The sequence below is a fragment of the Lissotriton helveticus genome, chromosome 8, assembly GCF_964261635.1.
Source record: "Lissotriton helveticus chromosome 8, aLisHel1.1, whole genome shotgun sequence".
NCBI lineage: Eukaryota > Metazoa > Chordata > Amphibia > Caudata > Salamandridae > Lissotriton > Lissotriton helveticus.
The window spans coordinates 1,693,256,478-1,693,277,084 of NC_136069.1; the positions used below are offsets into that span (position 1 = coordinate 1,693,256,478).

Below are 20,607 nucleotides of genomic sequence, written 5' to 3' on the forward strand. Positions count from 1 at the left end.
GTGAAGTATGTTGTCCCTCAGACTACAACAGGAGGCAAACTCTAGCTCAAGCATTTGGAGATACTTCACAAGTTGAATGAAAGTAGCACTATGTCCTTTCCCCTCTCTTTGGAAGTCAGGCAACCACTGGAGGCCAATCCCTCACGCTTAGGGATAGTCGCTCCTCAGTCTCTCTAGTTCCTCTCCTCAGCAAAGGTTTCTTCTTGTTTCCCAAAAGTGATCTAAAGTTCAAGGGTCTGGGTCCCCTCTTCTATACTCATTTTCTCTTTGTTCTCTGAAGGCAGAGAGGCCTTTGCTTAGTACAAAACAGTTATGGTCAGTCCTGGAGCACTTTGTTGACAAGGCTCCTTCTTTCCTTTCACAGTGTAGGTCAGGGACATCAGACGCACCACAGGAGGTGGAGCCAGCATTGTGGAGGGAAGGCACAGCCCTATTTAGGTGTCAGGTGCAACTTCTCCCACCCATCTACATGCTGATCTCTCTATTCAGCCCTGTGTTGACTCACCCTGTCTCCTGGACTCCCCCAGGCCCTGTCACTCAAACTCCAGAAAAGGAATACACAACCTAGCAAAGGCAGGCTTGGATGGTTAGACAAGAAAATACCTACTTTCTAAAAGTGGTATTTTCAAGCACAGAATGTTAACTTCACTAAAAGATGTATTTTATCATTCCGAGTTCAAGCATACTCAAATTGAATTTCTACCTGGTTCCCTGAGTCAGTTAGGATTATAAGCTGTGATAATCAAACTGCCCATTCTGGCCTACGGGGAACAGAGCGCCTTGTAATAGTGAAAAGCAAAAATGGCTGTAATTCACTATTAGGACATGCCACACACATCAGGGCTTGTCCTACCTTTTACTTACAATGTACCTGCACTTGGGCCTCCCACAGGGGTGACTAATATGCAGAATTGGGAAGGTGTAGGGACTGGCAAGTGGGTACACTTGCCCAATCAACATGGCAATACCAGACTGCACACAGGCTCTGCAATGGCAGACCTGAGACACACTTTTACAGGCTGCTTCTGTGGGTGGCACAGCCAGTGCTGCAAGCCCACCAGCAGCATTTGATTTACAAGACCCGGGCACACTCAGTGCACTATACTAGGGTCTGACAAGTGAACCAAACCAACCAATTATGGAGTCACTAATCCATACATCAATTTACAATAGGGAGACCATATGCATTTTTAGCACTGATCAGCAGTTGTAAAGTGCCCAGAGTCATAAAACCAACAAAAACAGGTCAGACAAAATACAGGAGGAAGGCAAAAAGTTCAGGGCTGACCCTGCAAAAATGGCCAAGTCCAACAAGCCCTATGACCACTTTATAGCTATAAAGAAATAATACATATGTATTTGAAGAACGTGGTCCAGAGTGAGTTTGTGCGCATGATTGGCTGAGTGAACGGTAGTTTGCACTAAACTCCAGTGTCTGGTGAGTGACAACATTGGAGAAGGATTTGCATGAGGCTGCCCAAGGTCCCAGCTGGACCTGGGAGCCTGCACGCTTTACATCCCTTTATGTCCAGCCACTCGGTACACTTACCTCTGTTGATGTGGGAGGTCTGTAGAAGCCCCTTTTAAAAAACAATTATTGAGAAGAAAACCAAAATAAATACATTGAGTAGTTGTTTAAAATGAGAGCGAAAGAGAGGAAAGCAAATCCTATTCCAAATCAATGCAAAAAATACAAATCAATTACCAAGTTGTATATAAAGAGAAATTCTCAATAAGGGGTTGGAAGAGTGCAAAGTGCAATCAACATTTAAAGTGCAAAGTGCAATATTGTAGGTATCCCCCGGTTTAGAACAACTGTTCTGCTAAAAAAACAGGCACTATTGTCATCTTTAGAGAAATATATAGGATTAACAATTAAAAGATGCAAAAATGCAGACATATTACTCAGAAATGACAAGACCCAAACACATTCACTCAAAGTGCGAAGTGCGATATAAACGAAAACAAATGGAAATGCAAAAAAAACAGGTTGAGAGCCTCTGTTCCCTAGACAAACACTACTGACTCTTAAAAAAGCATGTGCAAATACCAATTAAAATGCAAACGTGCTACTCTGAAGTACCAATTTCAAAAGATATTGATTGTACATTGTTTTTCCTTCCCTTCCCATCATTCATTCCTTTACCCTTCTTATCTCTCTCTTTACTCCTTGTCCCATTCTCATCTTCCCACTTAGCCCATTTTGTATTTGGCAAAAAAATATTCTTCATAAAATACATTCATTCTTAACAATAAGAGCCTTATGAATAAAGTGCATTAACATATAAATATTGGGCAACGGAGTGCAGTTCAAAGATACAATCAGATTTAGACTCTATAATAATAGCCCAATCCACTCCTACCATAGCCTTTTGTCAGATTTTCTTCCATTAGCAATCAAAGCTAGGGTCCTAATTAGCCATTAATATGGCTAATTAGGAACCAAATAGCGCCTTAGCCCCATGCAGGATCTTCTCCACAATATTGACAAATGGCATTACACCTTTTAAGTCCTCCCACACGCTTTGCCTATGCTTCCTCAAATGTCATGGTACAAACCACTTTAACCTTCAACTCCTGGATTGTTAGGACCTTGGCAGTCTTCCAGAACTTTAGGATAAAAGAATGCGTAATCGTCAAAGCTATTGAGATGAAGCATTGTTGGACTTTTGCCAATTGATTGCTCCTTTTAGAGGGCCCATCAAGATCTCTGCCTTGATAGCATGGATGATTGCCTTAAAGAATATCTCCCAGAAATCAGCAAGATGAGAGCTGGAATAAAATGTTCGGAGGCAGCCTCCTTCACCTTGTTGTTTACAGCAAAAGCAATCATTCAAGACCTCTGGAAACATTTTAAGTAACATTTCCGGGCATAATATGCCATCCATCTAGATGAGAATGACATTCTTTTAAAATGTGCTACCCCAAGGGATGTATCCCCTTTCTTGGCAGTAGCATTCCAATCCCTCTGTGATTGATAGTAATTTTTCTCCTATCCTGGAAAGGAAACTGCTTAAGTTCAGCGGGGTTGGGAGATCTAGCAGTACTCTATACCAATTCCCTATACCAAGCAATCTGCTCTTTAACAAAGCCCTGCTAATTCCATGATGGTCATTGCTCTAACCTCTGATTGTGGCCTGCAGAAAATGTGTGATCTGGTGAAAGCTTAGAAAATTGGGTAGGCATTGCTGACCACTCCTCAATAATTATTCTTCCCAGGTGATATATTTGCCTCGAACAAAGAAGTCGGCATACGTCTTAAAACCTATGGAGTTCCAAAAAAGGAAAGCCCATGTAACTACCCACATGCAACAACAATGATGAACCATCAAAAGGCATCTTGTAGAGTTTGCTTAGACCATTCATCCACCCAAAAAATATCCCATAAAAATGTATATCTACTTTTTTTGATACTTTCACGACTTTTATAAAACCTGGTAGGCTGATTTCAGATTCCTGAATCATTTTATTAATCAAAAATGTATCTAGAGCTTTACACCCCTTTGAGTATGCTGAGAGAGAATCCAACAAAGTGGCCTGATAATATCTTTGCATATTGGGCGTTTGCCAGCCCTCCTTGTGACTTTGAAAGTTGTAAGACCCCCAGCTGCATCATGGATGACTTTTTATTCCAGATAACACTTCTAAAGGCTGCATCTAATTCCTGCAAAAACATTTGGGGAATTTCATTGGGATATTGTAAAAAAGGAAAAAGATCAATGGAGGCACCATCGTTTTAATCATTGAAACACGCCCAATTATTGCTAGGGGAAGTAGTGACCACCTCTCAAGCATTACCTTTATTTTTTTGCAGCATTTTTTATCATAATTTAAAGGGAAAAGACTTGAGACATTATTGGTCACTAATGTCCTAAGATACCTTATTGTGGACAACTTCCTTGCTGAAGGTTAAAATAGTATAGGGAGATCAGAGGCTAGTACATTAAAAACCAGTACTTTGCTTTAGTTGGATTTATCTTATACCCTACTATTCTTGTCTGTTATCATCTGGATTGTGCATTCGGTATTCGACCAATCAGGCTGAAGGTACAAGATTATATCATCATCATACTCATCATATAGTCTGTGTTAAATAAACTAAACTGTTTATATCAATTGACCGTTGGTGGGTTTTTGTCTTTCTTTAAAAATGAAATAATTGTGCATTCTTGTAAGGTTGAAGGGACCTCTCCTTCCTCTTTGATATCATTGAAAAGATCTGCTAAAAAAGGCACCTGTTCTCGGAAGAAAGGAGCCCATCATGTACACGTGTTTTAGCATTTGGCATTGTGTTTAATGCCTCTAAAATTTTTCTGGAAGTGTTATGAACTTCCTAAGGGACTGAGACTGTGACTTGGATAGGGTTGAGAGATGAATAGTGGAATAATATTGAGCAATGGCAGTCCTTGGACACTATATTGTGTTTGATAGATGGCTCTATAATACTACAAAAACATGTTGGCTATCTTATCCTGTTCTATTACCGATTGCCTGGTGTCAGGATTCTCAATAGATTTGATCGAAGCATTTTCACTTTTGATCTTAGTGGACTCAGCCAAAAAACTTGCCAACATGTTGATTTTTTTTCATATGTGTTTTGTTGATACATGTTAGATTTGTTGATATTCTCTAAAAAAATTAAATAATCCTTAGGCTTTGTTTCGCTGATGTTATTGAACCTTACACTGCCTCTATTACAGAGTTCCTCACTGGATCTTCAGATGCATTATTTAGTGCTGCCTGAAAATCCAATACCTGGAGGAAGCATTCTTTGTACTGGTTAGCATTACAGGCAATGATTCTACCCTTTAATGTTGCTTTAAAAACCTGCCAGTTAGAGAACAGAAAAGCAGTTGCATGTTTTATAGCAAAAAACGCTTGAATGAACTGTTTGTTTCCTTCACCCATTGTGGATTGGAAAGTAAGGATCTATAAAGCTGCCATCTTGGTCCATCACTTTTTCTTACATCGAGCTCTGCTACTACTGACATGAAAGAGTGGTCAGACAAAGGGTTGGCCCGTATGTCAGATGATCCTCTCTTTAGTTTCGAATAGAAAATAGAAAAACTCGATACGTGAAGCAGTATTAAATCTCTGTGAGAAGCATGTATACCGTTTGAGATTGGGATGGACTTCTCTCCAGGAATTCAGCAACTTATAACTATCCTTAAACGCATGTATTATTTTTTTCATCTTTCGTTTTTGCTGTTTTTGATTTGTATTTGACGTATCTTTGATCAAATCTTGAACCAAGTTAAAATCACCTCTAAATCTCAATGGGCCTACTGCCCCATAACCATTTCATAAATCTGAGTGAGAGAATCAATATTGTCACTAATTGGACAATAATAATTAATCAAATATTAGCCTAACTCTTTCATTGCAGCTGTGACCCTGATCCATCTGCCTTGTGGATCTCTGATCACGTCCCTGTTTTCCCAATCAATGCTATTCCCTAAGAATATTGCAACACCCCTGACCGCAGCCTAAGTTGATGCAAAAAATGCAGAACAGTTCCTGGGGAAGATCAAGAGCTTTAGCGTTTTGCTTTTAAGATGGGTCTCTTGTAGAAAGACAACCTCTGATGCAAATGAAGAAAGACACCCAATCATACTACGATATTTTCTTTTGTTAGTTAGCCCATTAACATTACATGAAACAATTTGGCATTTTTGTTTCTCCAGAGACATCATCATGATTTGTTGATTTGCCTCCTATCATTGACACTCCATCATAAATCCTATTGTTGAATTTGTCAGCTGAATGCTATTCAACCAGATTCTGCTCATTTTTACATTTTGCAAAAGTGCTCCCCTGCCCACCCTGGTTGACCTCCCTGAAATACCTTAGTGACTTTTTGCCTATGTGCTCCCCGTCCCAACCCCAGTGCCCACCCAGAAAACCCTTGACCCCTACAAAAAACAGCAAGAAAGAAGGGGCCTACTTACCTCCCTTCCTATTTGTGCTCTTCCAGAATTGACCTCTGTGGAACCACCCAATCCCTAAATCTACCTGAGAGAAAAAAATTATACCATAGCTAGAGTTTCCAGTAATCCTCTTTTCAATTTCTTAGATTGAGCCCCACATTAGTAGATTGCCAGAACATGTCCTTTGCTTGCTGAATTGAGTGCAATATGGACCTGGCTTTAACAAGAACTTTCAGCTTTTACTGCTGCACGATATCCGCCTGCATTCCCTGACTCTTAAACTGACCCAGCATTGGCTTGAATTCAAGCTGCCGTTTTACGGCCATGGCTGACATGTCTGAAAATGTTTTTAAATGATACTTCTTAGTTGTCGGGAAGCCTCTTGATTTAAAAGAAGCTGCAATGATTGATTCCTTTGTTCAAAAGTCACCAAAATTGATGAAGAATGCACATGGATAGTTTGTGTTAGTTTATTGCTAAAAAGGGACTCGATGGGACCTTATAATTGAGTGCCACTCTTTGTTGTGCCCCTCCGCTGCTAGGACATATTACTGGATCAGATCCGAGATTAAATTGATAGGGTCTTGGCCCACTTCCTGCCCTTCTGGGATGCCCACAAAGTGTAAATTCAATCGCCTGGACCGATTTTTGAACTTATCAAGCTTGATCTGAGTATCTTCCAGCTCTTGGCTATACTTGATCTGAAATACCTTGTATTTTTTCTTCGCCTCTTCCATGTCAGAGATGCGCTGCTCTGTAAGTGTTAGCCATTGATTAAGCTGTGTTATATTGTCATTAATTTTTATCATACTGACATTTTACTTTTCTGTGAACCTTTTTCTGAGCATTTTTAACTCTCTAATCTCACCCAGGATTACTTGCACCATGTCTCCTCTAGATCTGGTCAAAGATCGATTTGACTAGACACTTGAGACTGCGGTTTGTAGTCGCTGCAAGTACCTGGAGATGTTAATTGGCAGGTATATTGCAACAGCTTCAATAATGAGATTCATTTCTTCCACAGGAGCTGCAGCAGATTCACTAGTGGGATTTAACTGTGTCTCATATCCCAGACCAAATTCTTTCTCTGATAGAGATTGTGTATCTTCCTCAATGTAGATATCTTGGCTCATTTGGGCCCAAACAGTGGCTGAGGGGGGTTTTGCCCTGGACAATTTAAATGTTTCACATCTGGCACTATGTCTTTTAGAATGTATTCTGTATTTTCTTATGACTAGTCTGTTTCTGGCTCTATTGAGAAAGGCTCGCCCAAGTCTACAAGATTCTTCTTCTTCTTTTGTAGACATGTTGATTTATTTTGTTTGGGGTTCACAATAGTCTTCCTAGAAAGACCCCTTCTTTCAGAATACGGCGAGCCATCCTGATTCACACTGGAAACCTTGACCTGGGTGTGGCACTTACCAGCCCCTTCTCATGCTGCGAGACACTTCATCTGGCCAAAATATTTTCCTGTTTTGGTAGCATGATAACTACCTCATTGTTGACGATACTGGTTACTTTTGATATTGAATCCCTTCAAAATTTAAAAAGTGTCTCTGTGTGGGTTGAAGGGGTGGGTGGCAGGTCGAGATGGGCACAGTAAGTCAATAGCAAGCCGCACCCTGCCCCTAGGAGGGCGCTTCCGTAACCTCCAATGCCGCTTCCTTTTATTGCTGCCTAATGCATACCTTATATGATTCCGCCCTCTTAACCATCGCCCTACCCGGATGTTACTCCTAGCAATCTGTATTTTTGAACTCCAGTGAAGATCCAGCCACAGAGCAGAGCTGCTACCAGGGCTTCACAGCCACTTACAGCTGCTTCGCAGCACCCTGCACAACTTTGCACGAAGCTCCTTTGTCGTGCGGAGCAGCTGCCAAATTTCCAGCCTCGCGCAGTCTTCCAGCCTCCAAGGCTCAGCATAGCATAGACTACCCATGCCTGATTTTTCTATAGAGGGAAAAGGCACCAAGACCTTCTAGAAGCAGGAGCTGGGCAAGATTGGGTTGTGTCTCCCCATTCCACAGTGCGGAGCAATTTAACAGAGCATGTCTCTTCACTAGCACTGCATCAAACAGAGCAGCAGCTCTACAGTGATCTTCAAAGTGAAAATGGAAGGGGGCTCCTAGACGAGTAGCATGATGGGATCTTAGACAAGGAGCATGATGTGATCTCAGACAAGGAGCATGACGGGACGTAGAAGCCCCTTGAAGTCAACACTTTTCCCTGGATAGAGTGATACTAGCCATTCCACTAATCCTGTTGTCATCTGAATTCCTTTGGTTTCTGGCCTCGTCTAAGGCTGACACACATTTTTACAGAAGCCACTTTACCTGGGTCAGTAAAGACTACCATCAACATGATACCCCTATGCCCTGATCACATAATGGTCATGCCCCTCCAGGATTGGAGTAGTACCCAAAGACTCAAAGGCTGCATCATATCCCATTGGCCAGGTCTGGCCCAAACTATTTAGTGCCTTAAATAGCACAGTTTTCCAAGGATTTTCTGATAACCAATGAGGACCTATTGAGGAGAACCTATGGTCCGAACATAGGACTCTTTCACAATAGGCAGAAATTTGGGCAGAGCCAGTTGACAATGGCTACAATTGATTTATGTGAGGAGAAAGAAGAGCCAGCCTAAGGGAAAAGCCTGACACCATCTTCTCAGGAGGAGTTATTGGCTCCCAGTCAAGTGTGGGGGACCCCAGTTGACCTAGAGAACCTGTGATAAACAGCAGTTAGATTACACCTGCTCCAGGAACACAAGGTTGAAACAGTGCAATACTCAGGATGTGTCAACTGTTGCATAACACTGAGGCCCAGTGGAAGATCTGTCTTCTATCACTCTTGCAAGGATACGTCTTCTTCATCCCTGTCTGTTCTATAATGGTGCAGGAAGCCTGTATGCACCTTTCAATAGTGCCAAAATATATTGAACATTGTCTTGACTTCACCTCATGGAATGGGAATGAGGTCCTACGACGAGAAGGTCGATGGGATTATGGAACTCTGCACCTTTTGGCTCTAGGTCCTTCTGATCTGGAGACATTTAGGAGTTCTAGCATCCCGACTAGTTAGTGCACCCTACTGCTAGCTCAGTAATGGCTGGACTAGTGAGATTCCAGTTGACTGTGGCATCGCACATATAATGGGTCACTGGACATCATTCTTGTATCTTCAGAAGAAATAGTTGTTTGTCAAATTTGGATGGAGCTTCACTTATTGGACAGGGGTAGATCACAGCACCAGGGTAAGTTTTGTAAAAGGTGCACCACACCCTTCTTAACATTCCTCCACACTTAAACTTTCCAGAAAGGTGGATGAACTTCATTTTTTGAATGTTCGAGAAGATTCATCAAACGGTGCCAAAGTTATTAGTGAAACAAACATTTGACAATTTTCACTGATAGTAAACTGACATGTAATTTGATAGTGGAAATTTTCACTAAAGCTAGGATGCCAAGAATTAGATTTTAAGCAAAGCTTAATAATAACACTGCTGTTTAAAGACCCATAGTAAATATCAAGACTCACATAAGCTATAAATGGAGACATTAAGACATTCATGACCTATTGCGATAGATATTCTTATCACTTATTTACCTGCCAAGGTTGAAAGTTATTCATATCAGCACAATCACTATGAATGAATGGTCCTTGTCCAGGTTTACAGGATATCAATGAGTTCACAGCATGGGCAAGGGCATACACTGCCTTGTAGATGTGGTATGACATACTGAGATCATTAAATTCAAATAGAAAAGCTCCCATTGTATGTAATGTCTGGTTCTCTGAGCAAGAAACCTGGATTCCACTGTTCTCCATCTCCGTCATTATCTCAGTTGTGTTAGATCCTGGCCACTTGCAGTTGAAGGCTTCCTCCCAGAAGAGTTTAATAAATTCAATATTGGAATCTTGCAATGGATTTAGGTTGGTAAGAAACCACTCAAAGCCTGGCATCTGTGAGAAATGGAGGTTCAGTATTAGAGATCCATTGAAGAGTGTCCAGGTGTGCCTGGGGAACAGTGCATGAGAAAATGTGAAGGATGCAGAGAAGACAAAGACTTTATCCATCACATTCAGTGCAAAGAAGACCTCCATGACCTTCTTCATGTGGACCTCAGGGCTGTGAACAATGATTACTTTCACAGTATGTCTCTTGGCGATTTCAATAACCTTGGCGAGCTTGGCTGTAGAGTAGCTTAGATGGATTTTTTCCATGAATGCAACACAACCCCCATTCTTCTCAATCAATCCTTTTAAGGATTGTCCCCCCACCATTCCCAGCTCATCGTCAGAGATGATCATCCCAATCCATGTCCAGCCGAAGAATTTCATTAACTGTGCCAAGACCATCATCTGAAAGGTGTTGCTTGGCACTGTGCGCAGAAAAGATGGAAACTGTAGCTTGTCGCTTAGCGTAGAGAGAAATGATCCATAGCTGATCTGTAGTGGAAGGAATGTTAAGATTTGATTTCATTTCACACAATCAGTTTCTAACAACATGTGTGAATTAAACTGCCCTCTACCCCCAACAACAACTCTGGGTATTCTGGTTTACAGCCTGGACAGTGAAGAAAAGGCAAAATCCTGTGATTCTTTTGATCTCACCTTGGTTAGTTGAATAAGGAAGACTTTTTGTATTTTTGATTTTTGTTACTCATGTGGATTTAATGAGACCTACCAGTCCAGCCTTGTTAGGACTCCAGTATATGGTTAACCTGCCTGATTATTAAGCTATCCTATGTATAGAGAGGGGGCACTAGGAGCTGATTATTAGGTCCAGTGACCCTTGTTCCCAAAAAGTAACAAGTCGACAAAGGGAGTCACTTGTAGAGGATAAAAGAGGAAGAAACTTGTTTTTGTGTGCTACTCCTGCTGTGGGGGACAGTGTGTCCTCATTTTAATGCCCTCACACACCCTACGGGTCCCCCGAAGGGTCTCTTTATCGGAGATCTTTTGCTGAGAAGCCGTTTGGGTGCATGGGTGTAAGTGGCAGTTAAGTCTAAAGTTGTGTGTTAAAAAATTCCTGGAGGGAGAGTGGGTACTATTTATTAGGGGGATCCCTCTGTCATTGTTAAAACAAAGTGTATTGTGCTGCTCTAGGGGATATTATGTCCCCCTCTGTAGCTTGGTATATGTCCCTCATGGACATATATACAGGTCCGGTATATGTCCCTAAAGGACATACATAATGGTCCATAATCCGTTACATGTTGGCTTCTAAGAAGGTCTACATTTGAACATCCACATAGATTGCTATAAAATGGAGCTCTTTAGTGAACTGCAATGGTTTTATTGTAGCTGGTGTTTTATATTGATGTATACTTTTATGATTTCTTTGTGAAATCGAAATAAAGTTATGAAATGATGATGAACTGCAAGTCCTCTGTTTGGGTTGTGTGAGCCATCAATAATCTATCTTGTCCTATAATTATGTATTCAGCTGCTCCATGCACCCTGCTTACCACTGGGAAATGGAAAGGTCCTGAAATTCTGGATAGTGAAATAGATGTGGATGACAGCATTTCTCCAACAAGTCCTACTGGTATTGATTTTAAATTGCAGTTGTACCCCGGCATTGGGTCAGACTTCCCTGAGAGCTCTTCTAAGAGCCCTTGAATGGCTCTACTTTGAGATGCGCAGGTATCGACAATCCGGAAACCCAACGTAATGTTTGACAACAAGTCGGGCGTGCGATTAATTTCCTCAATGGCAAAAAGCATGGCCAGCAGGTCTCGGTAATATCGAATGATAAACCTGTGGGGTCAAAAGAATACGAGATTGATGACATCAGGTAATAGCAAATATGTCGGCTCATACACAGGCAAATTGAATATCTATAACATAATCAAAGGGCATTGAGACAAAGGCCATGGTGTGCTGTTAGGTTGCTACAGATGAAGCTCTTGGGCAGCTTATTGTGGAAGACTAAAGTGTCTTCCTGTGATGTGCAAACATCATGGTCATTGGGGCAATGGATCTTGTTTTCATTTATTGTGAATGTTACACCTTTCAAATTTAACACTGGCCACCTAAACATTTTATCAATGTTATTTTCACCAAGCATTTCAGATCATATTGTATCAAAATATGTAAGGGGTACCCTACATTTTGCTGGGTAGAGGGAAAATGTGATATTTCAAATAACTTGTGTGGGATTGTTTTTGTGCATACAGATTAGTGTTACAGTAGAGGCACAAAGTCATGGCAAACAGGAAGTTGTGCTGTTGCTGAAAACACATGAATATAGGGTTGACAAATGAAGAATTGCGAATATGGATCTTATTTGGAATCCTGATAGAAATTGGGTTTCCGGTTGGCAGGGTATACACCCTGTCCAAGCAAGAACCACATTCCTAGTCACGGTAAGTCAGATAGACAGCAAAACATAACCTGTGCTCACTCTCTGGTAGCTTGGCACAGAACAGGCCAGCTTAAATTAAGAGATATTGTGTAAAGTATTTGTGCAACACAGCCAACAGTAACACAGTGAAATCACCACAAAAAGACTCCACACCAGTTTAGAAAAATAGATTAGTATATTCTGAACAAAATAAGAACAAAAAAACAAAACTCCAAATTGTAGAAGTCAATATATGAATTGAAAATAAATGAGTGTGAAAATAGTACTTAGAAATAAATAGTGCTTAAGGGGGTAAACAGGGTCTCGCTGGACCGAGACAAAGTCAAGAGTTCAAGCAACCTGTGATGGAGTGCATGCCAGCTACAGGACCCAGGCAGGGCCCGATGAGCAAAGTATCTTAATCCCTTGTCACAGAATGAAATGCGGGGTGCGATGAATCGATGTTCACCATAGAGTTGATGTTCCACCGAATTTCTTCAAGCAGTAGTGGCAATGCATCAAAGCTGTGCAATGCACAGATTGCAGAGTGCGACTGTTCTGAAGGTGATGAGCTGAGTTAATCCACACTGGAGGCAAAGGGGTAATCTTCTCCACATTATAGCTGGATGTATAAGTTCCTAATGGGTTGATTCCGGAGGCAATGCAGCTTTGATAATTGTGATGCGCCGGTCCCAGACCTCGCAACAATGATGTAGCCTCAATCCTGATCTTGCAGCACACAATATGTAGGTTCACATTGGCGCTACCATTTTGAAGCGCAGCTTCTTGTCAGATGCAGCACTTTAAGCTCACTTCCAAGGACCCTGGGCTGGATTGACACCATTTGGCAGAGCAATACTTACAGCAAGTAAAGTCTAAGTGCTGTGTTGAAGATAAAAGGTGGCATTCTTAACATCCTTGAGACTTCAGCAACATGAGGCAAGCAAACAAGCCCTGGGAGAAACTTAGATTCAAGGTGTAGAGAGCAGATCTAGTCCTTCTCACTTCCAGGCAGGAGGCAGGAGGCCAACACAGCAATATAATTTAGCAAATTGTCAGTCCCTCCAACTGAACAGCAATGTGCAGGCAGCAGGCCAACACAACAAAGCAAATTAATGGAGTGGGAGTTCTCCTACAGCGCAGCAGCTCTTCTTCCTGGCAGAATGTCCTAAGTCTCAGCAATGTTCTGGTGGGGTCAGAGGCCCTGTAATTGATGTCATTTTGCTTGATTACATTGGCACACCCACCCAAAGAGAAGTGCATTTCAGTGCCAGGGTTGGTGACTCAATACTTTACTTTGCAAAGTTGTTTTCAGTCCTTTCTATTTCCTTTTTAATTGTCCTTGCTTGTTTAAGCTATGAGTTCAGTTTCCAATAATTGAAGTCCGAAATTACCTTGATATTCTACAGCAATAAGAATGAAAATGTGCTAGCTATTGTAACAGAAAGTTTCAATTTTATCAAGGAGGAGAGGATTAGACTGTTCCTTCCACACTGTATTCAACAGCAGCGATTAGATAAACAACAACAAAATACTTAGGGGCATATTCATAAGAACGTGTGATAACCATCTCAAAAGTAACTTAATGTAACCTTCTACATGGCAGTCCATCGCAGGAAAATTACGCTGTGTTACCTAAGTATTCACAACACGGCGGTACCATGGGATAGTCTCCAGATAACGCGTCAAATGACAGCATTAAAATCAACACTACGCCACAAAAATGCGAAACACGAACGCAAGAAAACTTGCAATGAGGCCAATGGTGATACGAAAAGCAGTGAAACCCAGCGGCAGGCCTGCACACCCCATGGTTCTGGCTGGAAAATGCACTATAAAAGCTACAAACACAACACAGCAAAAACAAGCCAACGTGAGTAGAAACATGGATGCAACCTGACTGAGTGCAGAGGCCAATGTGAACCCCACAAGCCCCACAGACTACTAGCAAGGAATAACGGGGTAGGGGTAGGCCAACGAGAAGAGGGAGAGGAAGACGGGGTGCAGTCCACAGGCAAACCAGACCAGCTTCACAGAGGTGAAAGAACACCCCCAGCAACTGACCCACAATTACACTACTCTGAATGCAGTTGGAGTGTTGAGGAGGCCAGTGGAGGAGGCCAAGAGGCACTGACATGATGCAAAATCTAAACCAGACATAAAGCATCTGCCAACAGGAAGGCAGCTACGGCAACAGGAGGTGTGAGTCCTGCACAACAGGAGGAGCTGGAGGCCACAGTTATCAGTGTGGAGATCGTGCAAGGAGCTGGGAGTCCGGATACAGCTCGATAGGACCTGCCACGACATCAAAAAGGTGAGGAATGACCAGGGACAGGGGAGACAGGGGGAGATGGGAACAATGGCACACATGCACAACAATGTCTAGCACACTGCACCCACAATGAGCCTGGATCATGCCCCTGATACCCTTGGCACTCTGCAGCACACGCACATAGCAACAACAGCACATCCACATCGACGACAATAGGGTACAATGTGCAACTCTGCCACCGCAGAACAGAGGATACAACTGGGTCCATACATGCATTGAAACAGGCCAACTACATCTGACAGAGTAGGAATCCTTGAGATGGAAATGTACACGTACAACTCCACATCTGTCCTGTAGTCCAAATGTACACTGTCCACCATCAAAATCCAGCACCTCCCAAATAGTCAACATGTACACTGTCATACAGTCTGCATGTAACCATGAACAATGCGCCAACACAACACAATGTCAACATGCATCTCCCCTTCACATTTCAGAGGGGCACACAGGAACACCAGTAGAGCAGTTCACACAGCTCGTCAGTGATGCTGGAGAGGACCACCAAAACCTTTACATCGATGCCCTGCAGCAGCTCATGGACATCCTAGGCAAACCACTCCCAGGAGCAGGGAAACCAAGCTACATAGAGGAGGGCCCATTCCCTGCACAGACCACACAGCAGGAAGCAATTGCCACCACGCCTGGCTCCCAACACTTCACCAAGCCACACATGGCATCATAATGCCAGGTGTCAGAATGCCATAGGAGGTGGCTGAACAGGTGCGGGTGGGGTCCGAACACATGAAAGACGATCGAGATCACATATGTGGGTGTCTAATTCTCTTCAGAGACTACCTACACACCACAAAGGAGACCCGCACTGTGACAGAGACATATGCATTTGCACCTTTCCTGTACTGAACCACGCCCAGAGCCCTGCTATGATCAGCCACACACCTGCGCTGGACCTGGGTATGGCGGCCCAGCCCACTACTCTTACGTATTGAGTGGGGACGACAAAGCTACATGTCCAAGGTTTTACCCGCTGCCTGCGGTGACATGGTTGCATCCACTGTACACAGCACATAGTAATCTTGAAGGGTCTGGGCCCACATGCAGACATCATAACCATACAGACACACGCAGATAGTACATGGAACTGGCTACGGGCACGTGCGCACTGCCCCTTTATTGGCAGGGTCACATGTACAGTGACGCCTAAGCTGGATGGGTGTGGGGTGAGTGTGAGCCAGCACACACGGAGTGGTTGGATGCTGGTAACAACTTGTACAGTGAACACCATTACAAAGGAAACAGAAAACACCAGCATGACATGAACAACTGCGAAGCATCATGGTGGTATACGGAGCAAGTACAGAGGACACCCAACATGCAAACATAAGTGTCAGAGAATTGCATTGCACTGAGGTTGGGGCACTAAAGCTGAGCATGCACATGTGAATGGATTATCTAGGATTGGGACCCTTCAGGATAGTCCTGATGCAGCTGCAGTGGGGTAGGTTACACTAGCATCATCTTCGTCATCGTCATCCCAGGTCTCCTACACTGACTGAGGTGACATTGCTGCGTAACCTCTCCACAGCACAAAACTCAATCAGTAACGGAAGATGGCTTGCGTTGCACTGAGTTAGTGGCACCTGGAGTGCTGAGCAGGGTATCAGGCAAAGGATGGCCTCCATGACAGGTTTGAGCAACTCCGTTAGTCTGTCAGGACCACTGTTTTGATTCTGGCAGATGGCGGTTGGAGGTAGTCCTGGCGGTGGTGGCATGTGCCTCGTGCGATCATGCATCATCCGGGTCGGTCGGGACTCGATTTGATGTGTGAGCCCTGATGGACCGCAGTTGAGGCTGGAGGCAGTGCACTGCGCAGGGCCACAGACACATGGCGTTGATGACCCCAAGGCCATCGTCTCAGAGAACATCCAATATCTCAGAAGAAATGTCCCTGACTTGAGCTACACAGTTAGTGGCCCCGGATTCACTACAGCCAGGACACAGGCGCACTGCCAATGGAGGGTAACTTGCGGTTCACTGAGGTAGGGCCACGTGGACTGAGCTGGTCCTCATCGATGTCCTAGGTGAATGTGGCTGAGGGTTGCAGGGGACAGTGGAAGGTATCCTCCAGGGGATGATGCAGAGGGCAGAAGTTGTCCGGAATCAGCAAATTGAGCAGTGGAATGCTACAGCCTCGTTTTTGCCACCAAATGGGAGGCGGCGAATTGGTGGCAAAATGAGGATGAAAACTACCCCCTAGTCCATAGACCCAGACGGCACCAAAGTTCAACCAGAGTGTGTCCATGAATATTGGGGTACAGACTTATAGGCACTGGGACTGAGAGGGAATGCAGTCTGCGATGATGCCGGTACACTGATATGAACTCCGCCATTGCTAAATCAAGACTCTGTGACCTACTGGACAGCAGTGCAGGCCAGAGGCAGCGGTCAGCAGTGGACCACTGCCTCATGTCATATGCTAGAGGTGCACAAAGTTAGTGACACCAGGGCAGTTGCTGGTAGTGTACGATCACCTCCGTAACAATGATCTTTTTTTCCTCACTACTGCAACGCTTCGTCCTCTTACGCCTCTCCTTGTGTGCAATGATATGTACTCTGCTTTTGAAAAATCGATGCTCAGTTCCAATTGTGTGGCCTACTGTAGCGCAGCATAGGCTGAGGGTCAAAGTCCGCGTGGGCCCACATGCACTTGTGGTTGTAATGCAATGCATAGACTAGGAGGCGCCACTAATCAAAGGGAGTATAGTGACATAGACTCTGCCACAATTACTGTTCTCTGCCATGGTGTAATCAAGACTCAGTTTCAAATGTGTGACCTACTTGTCCTTTGTGTCTGCCGGTGAAGTACGTCAACGTGAAAGGAGTACTGCGGGCCTGTGTTGCAGAGGCGTTGATGGTCTAAGGAGGCTGCCACGGTCACAGGCCTCGGCCTTGGAGCCTGCTCCGGCACGTGGTGGGCCCTCTTTGACACATGCCAGTGTTGGCAGGTTTATTGCAAAGAATGGTACGGAGTTCCTCTCTAGTAGTTAAAATGGGTAATAGGAACCGGTACAAGGGTCTCAAAAGAGACCACTGGCGTGTGCATGAAGGAGGGGGAATTCTCCTTTCGGAACTAGGGCTCTCACACACCCAGCAAGCTAGGTGTCATGCTTCATCATTTGAGCCTGCCCCTCGTCAGGTCGGCGCTGCAATACCTGACGGGCACCCGAAACCGGGGCTCTTTATTGGGGATCTTTTGTTCCTGCCGGTGGGTGCAGTGGGGGTGAGGGGCCTAGTGAGTGTAGATGTAGGGGTGAGTGAGTTAAAATAGGTCAGTTAGTCCTAAACTAATTTAATTCCGTGGGTAAACTGCCTAGTTAAAAAGGTGGAGAGGTGTTGGCAGGTGAACATTGAGGGCTGGGTGCGAAGGGGCGGGCAAGACTGCTTCGGGCACCCTCAGCCTGGGCTGCCACAGGCGCACAGAATCGCAGGATCACAGCTACAGCATTAGCCTCGTGGCGGGGTGACAGCGCCGCCTTGGCAGAGACGTTGGCCATTCCAGAAGAGGACAATGCCCAGAGCTTACGGGGGGAATTACGAAGCTACATTTCTGAATTCTTCCACACTGGCTGGGGTGACATGGTTGCTTCCACTGTCCAGTACACTTCAAACACCAGGAGTGTATGTCGACATGGATCTGTCTGTGGTCTGAATACTGCAGAGTGGCCAGCACATCCACGCCACACTTGGCATTCTGTACATTCTTCTTCATCGTTCACTTGCCTCCTTCACACATGCCTGGTCCTCACCTCTTCCCACATTCTGCTATTGTGTGGCTGAGGTGCCATGCCGTTGATGGCTGATGTACATGGCTGGGCCCGGTTCCCTGAGTGAGTTGTGCTGTCGTGTCTGGTAGGTGGGCACGTTTTTCGGCATGTTGCATGTGAGCTTGTGTCATGTGCATTTCCAGTGCTGTGAGTTGCATGATTGTGGAGTTGAAGTGTGTGTTGTGTTCATTTGGTATTTGCCAACGAGGGGTGCATTTCTGTGGATGCCATTGATATAGCGCGGGTTAATGATGAACTGGCAGAAGATGTATGAATCATGCACACTGCCTGGGTGGTTGGCATCGGCATTGGTGGTGATTCCCTGGTGGTCCACTATTGCCTGCACATTGGTGTGATACATGCGCTTTCTGTTGCGGTTATTGTGTGCAGTGTTGCGGGAAGCCAGCTGTGGTGTTGATGCCTTGCTTGGTCTCCAGCTGTTCCTGCACAGTGTGGGGGAAGTATAGACAGTGGGGTACCAAGCTGGTGGTGTCATCCATGGCCGTTGTGAGGGTCTTTTAATTGGGCTGGCTGTGTGACTCCTCCGTCTCATGCAGTTGTTGGTTGGAGGGTATCAGAGTCCGACACGTGCGGCACAGGCAGCAGCTTTGTCTGAGATTGGATGTTGGTTGCCCGCTCTGTTGGCACAGTCAGCCTGTGGGCAATGTTGGTCAGGATGCGGAGGATGGTTGTCCCTTCGAGCATGTAGTGGGCAATGACATTCTCTGGGGTTGGGTCTGTGAGGTTGGTGCATTTTCTGAGGGTCGCTGTCTTTGTCTGCGCAGCCTCAGTGTTGGTCTGGGGGAGGGGTGATGGGGTGTGGTGGCGGTGGGTGTTGTGGCCCTGTTGGGGCTCTGCTCTGCATGATCGTTGGCTCTATGGCATCTGTTGCCCTTCAGGTGTTGCTCTGGGTCCGGCTCCCTTTTGTGGTGCATGCTGTCGTCTGACTTTACACCGGGTCAGAGCAGGTGTTATTTTCCTGCTGCTAATGAGCCTTAATGCATGTTTTGTGTTCTTATTGCCTATCTGGCTGGTCGTTGAGAATGTTGCGGAGAGGTGTTGTCGCGGCTTTTGGCACAGGAACACCTACTCTGCATTACAGTAGTAATAGTTGCCGGGGTCATCTGTGGCAATGTTTTTTTGGATTCTATTGCAGGTGAACTGGTGCTATGGACTGTTAGTACCAGCTTGTGAATGGGGTGATAATTTTACCATGACTTTGGTTGCGATAAATTGCCGATAACTCGGTGATAACTCCTTGAGAATATGGCCCTTAATCTCTCATAACGCTTGGAGAAAAAGTTGAACAGTTCAACCATATGCATTGTGCAATCAGATTAGGCCAGGGCCCTATTCAACAGCAGCCATTAGATAAACAACAACAAAAGACTTCACTTTCTAAAACACTTAGGGGAAAAGTAAAATAGTTCTGCCATTTGCATTGTCCAATCAGATTAGGCTAGGACTCCACCCTAGTCCCTTATTGATGTTGCCACCTCCTTTTTCTTCCTACGACTGCAGACAGATAATTACATCTTTATTCCTGCTTCAAATCATCAGATTCTAGAAGAAAAGAACGAATATGTACGAGACTGTAACCAGAACATTCTTACAACTTGTCCAGCAAAGGTCAACAATGATTCAAATGTAAAGAAGAACCTTATGACTCCAAGTAACAAAAAGAGAGTAAAATATATACTCACCTTTGTGTAACCTATTGTTTCCAAGGAGGGGTTAATCCTGGCATCTGGGTCCTTTCCTTTATGATAGCTAGAAAATGTTGAAACCTATGTCAGGGCCAGAGGTGAAGATTACACTGGTTCAACGCTTACCCACCACCAGTGAAGCAATACTCAGGAATGACTTGAAATAGAACCATGTAAAGGTAGAGTATGAAGACCAGTCCGTCACATTGCGGATATGCTCCATACGGGCCCCAAGAGAGAATGCTTTTGACGCCATAGCTCCGCTGACGGAATGTGATCCAAATATCTTGGTATCAATGCCGGCTTAATAAATGGCCCAACTGACCCATCGGGCAATGCGAGGCAAAGAGACTGCTGTGAATGGTGTCTTTAGGGTTATCAACTTGGATGCTATGGCATGTCCAAGGTCCTAATGTAATTTTCATTGAAATGAATGGGCACTCCATGACGAGTTACCCTTGTCATTAGCATCCAAGTGGTTAACTGTCTCTCTCCATGGAGATGGATGT

General features: G+C 44.3%; 1 protein-coding gene across 1 annotated transcript in view; it reads right to left on the minus strand.

Annotated features, from left to right (window-relative positions):
• LOC144774116 (vomeronasal type-2 receptor 26-like) overlaps positions 1–20,607 on the minus strand; it is a 62,573-nt gene that overhangs the window by 40,956 nt on the left and 1,010 nt on the right. Inside the window, exons 2-4 of the mRNA XM_078659141.1 lie at positions 12,123–12,165; positions 11,401–11,692; positions 9,536–10,378 (exon numbers count right to left, since the gene is read on the minus strand). Of these exons, the coding sequence (XP_078515267.1) occupies positions 9,536–10,378; positions 11,401–11,692; positions 12,123–12,165 (1,178 nt within the window). The remainder of the gene's footprint in view (positions 1–9,535; positions 10,379–11,400; positions 11,693–12,122; positions 12,166–20,607) is intronic.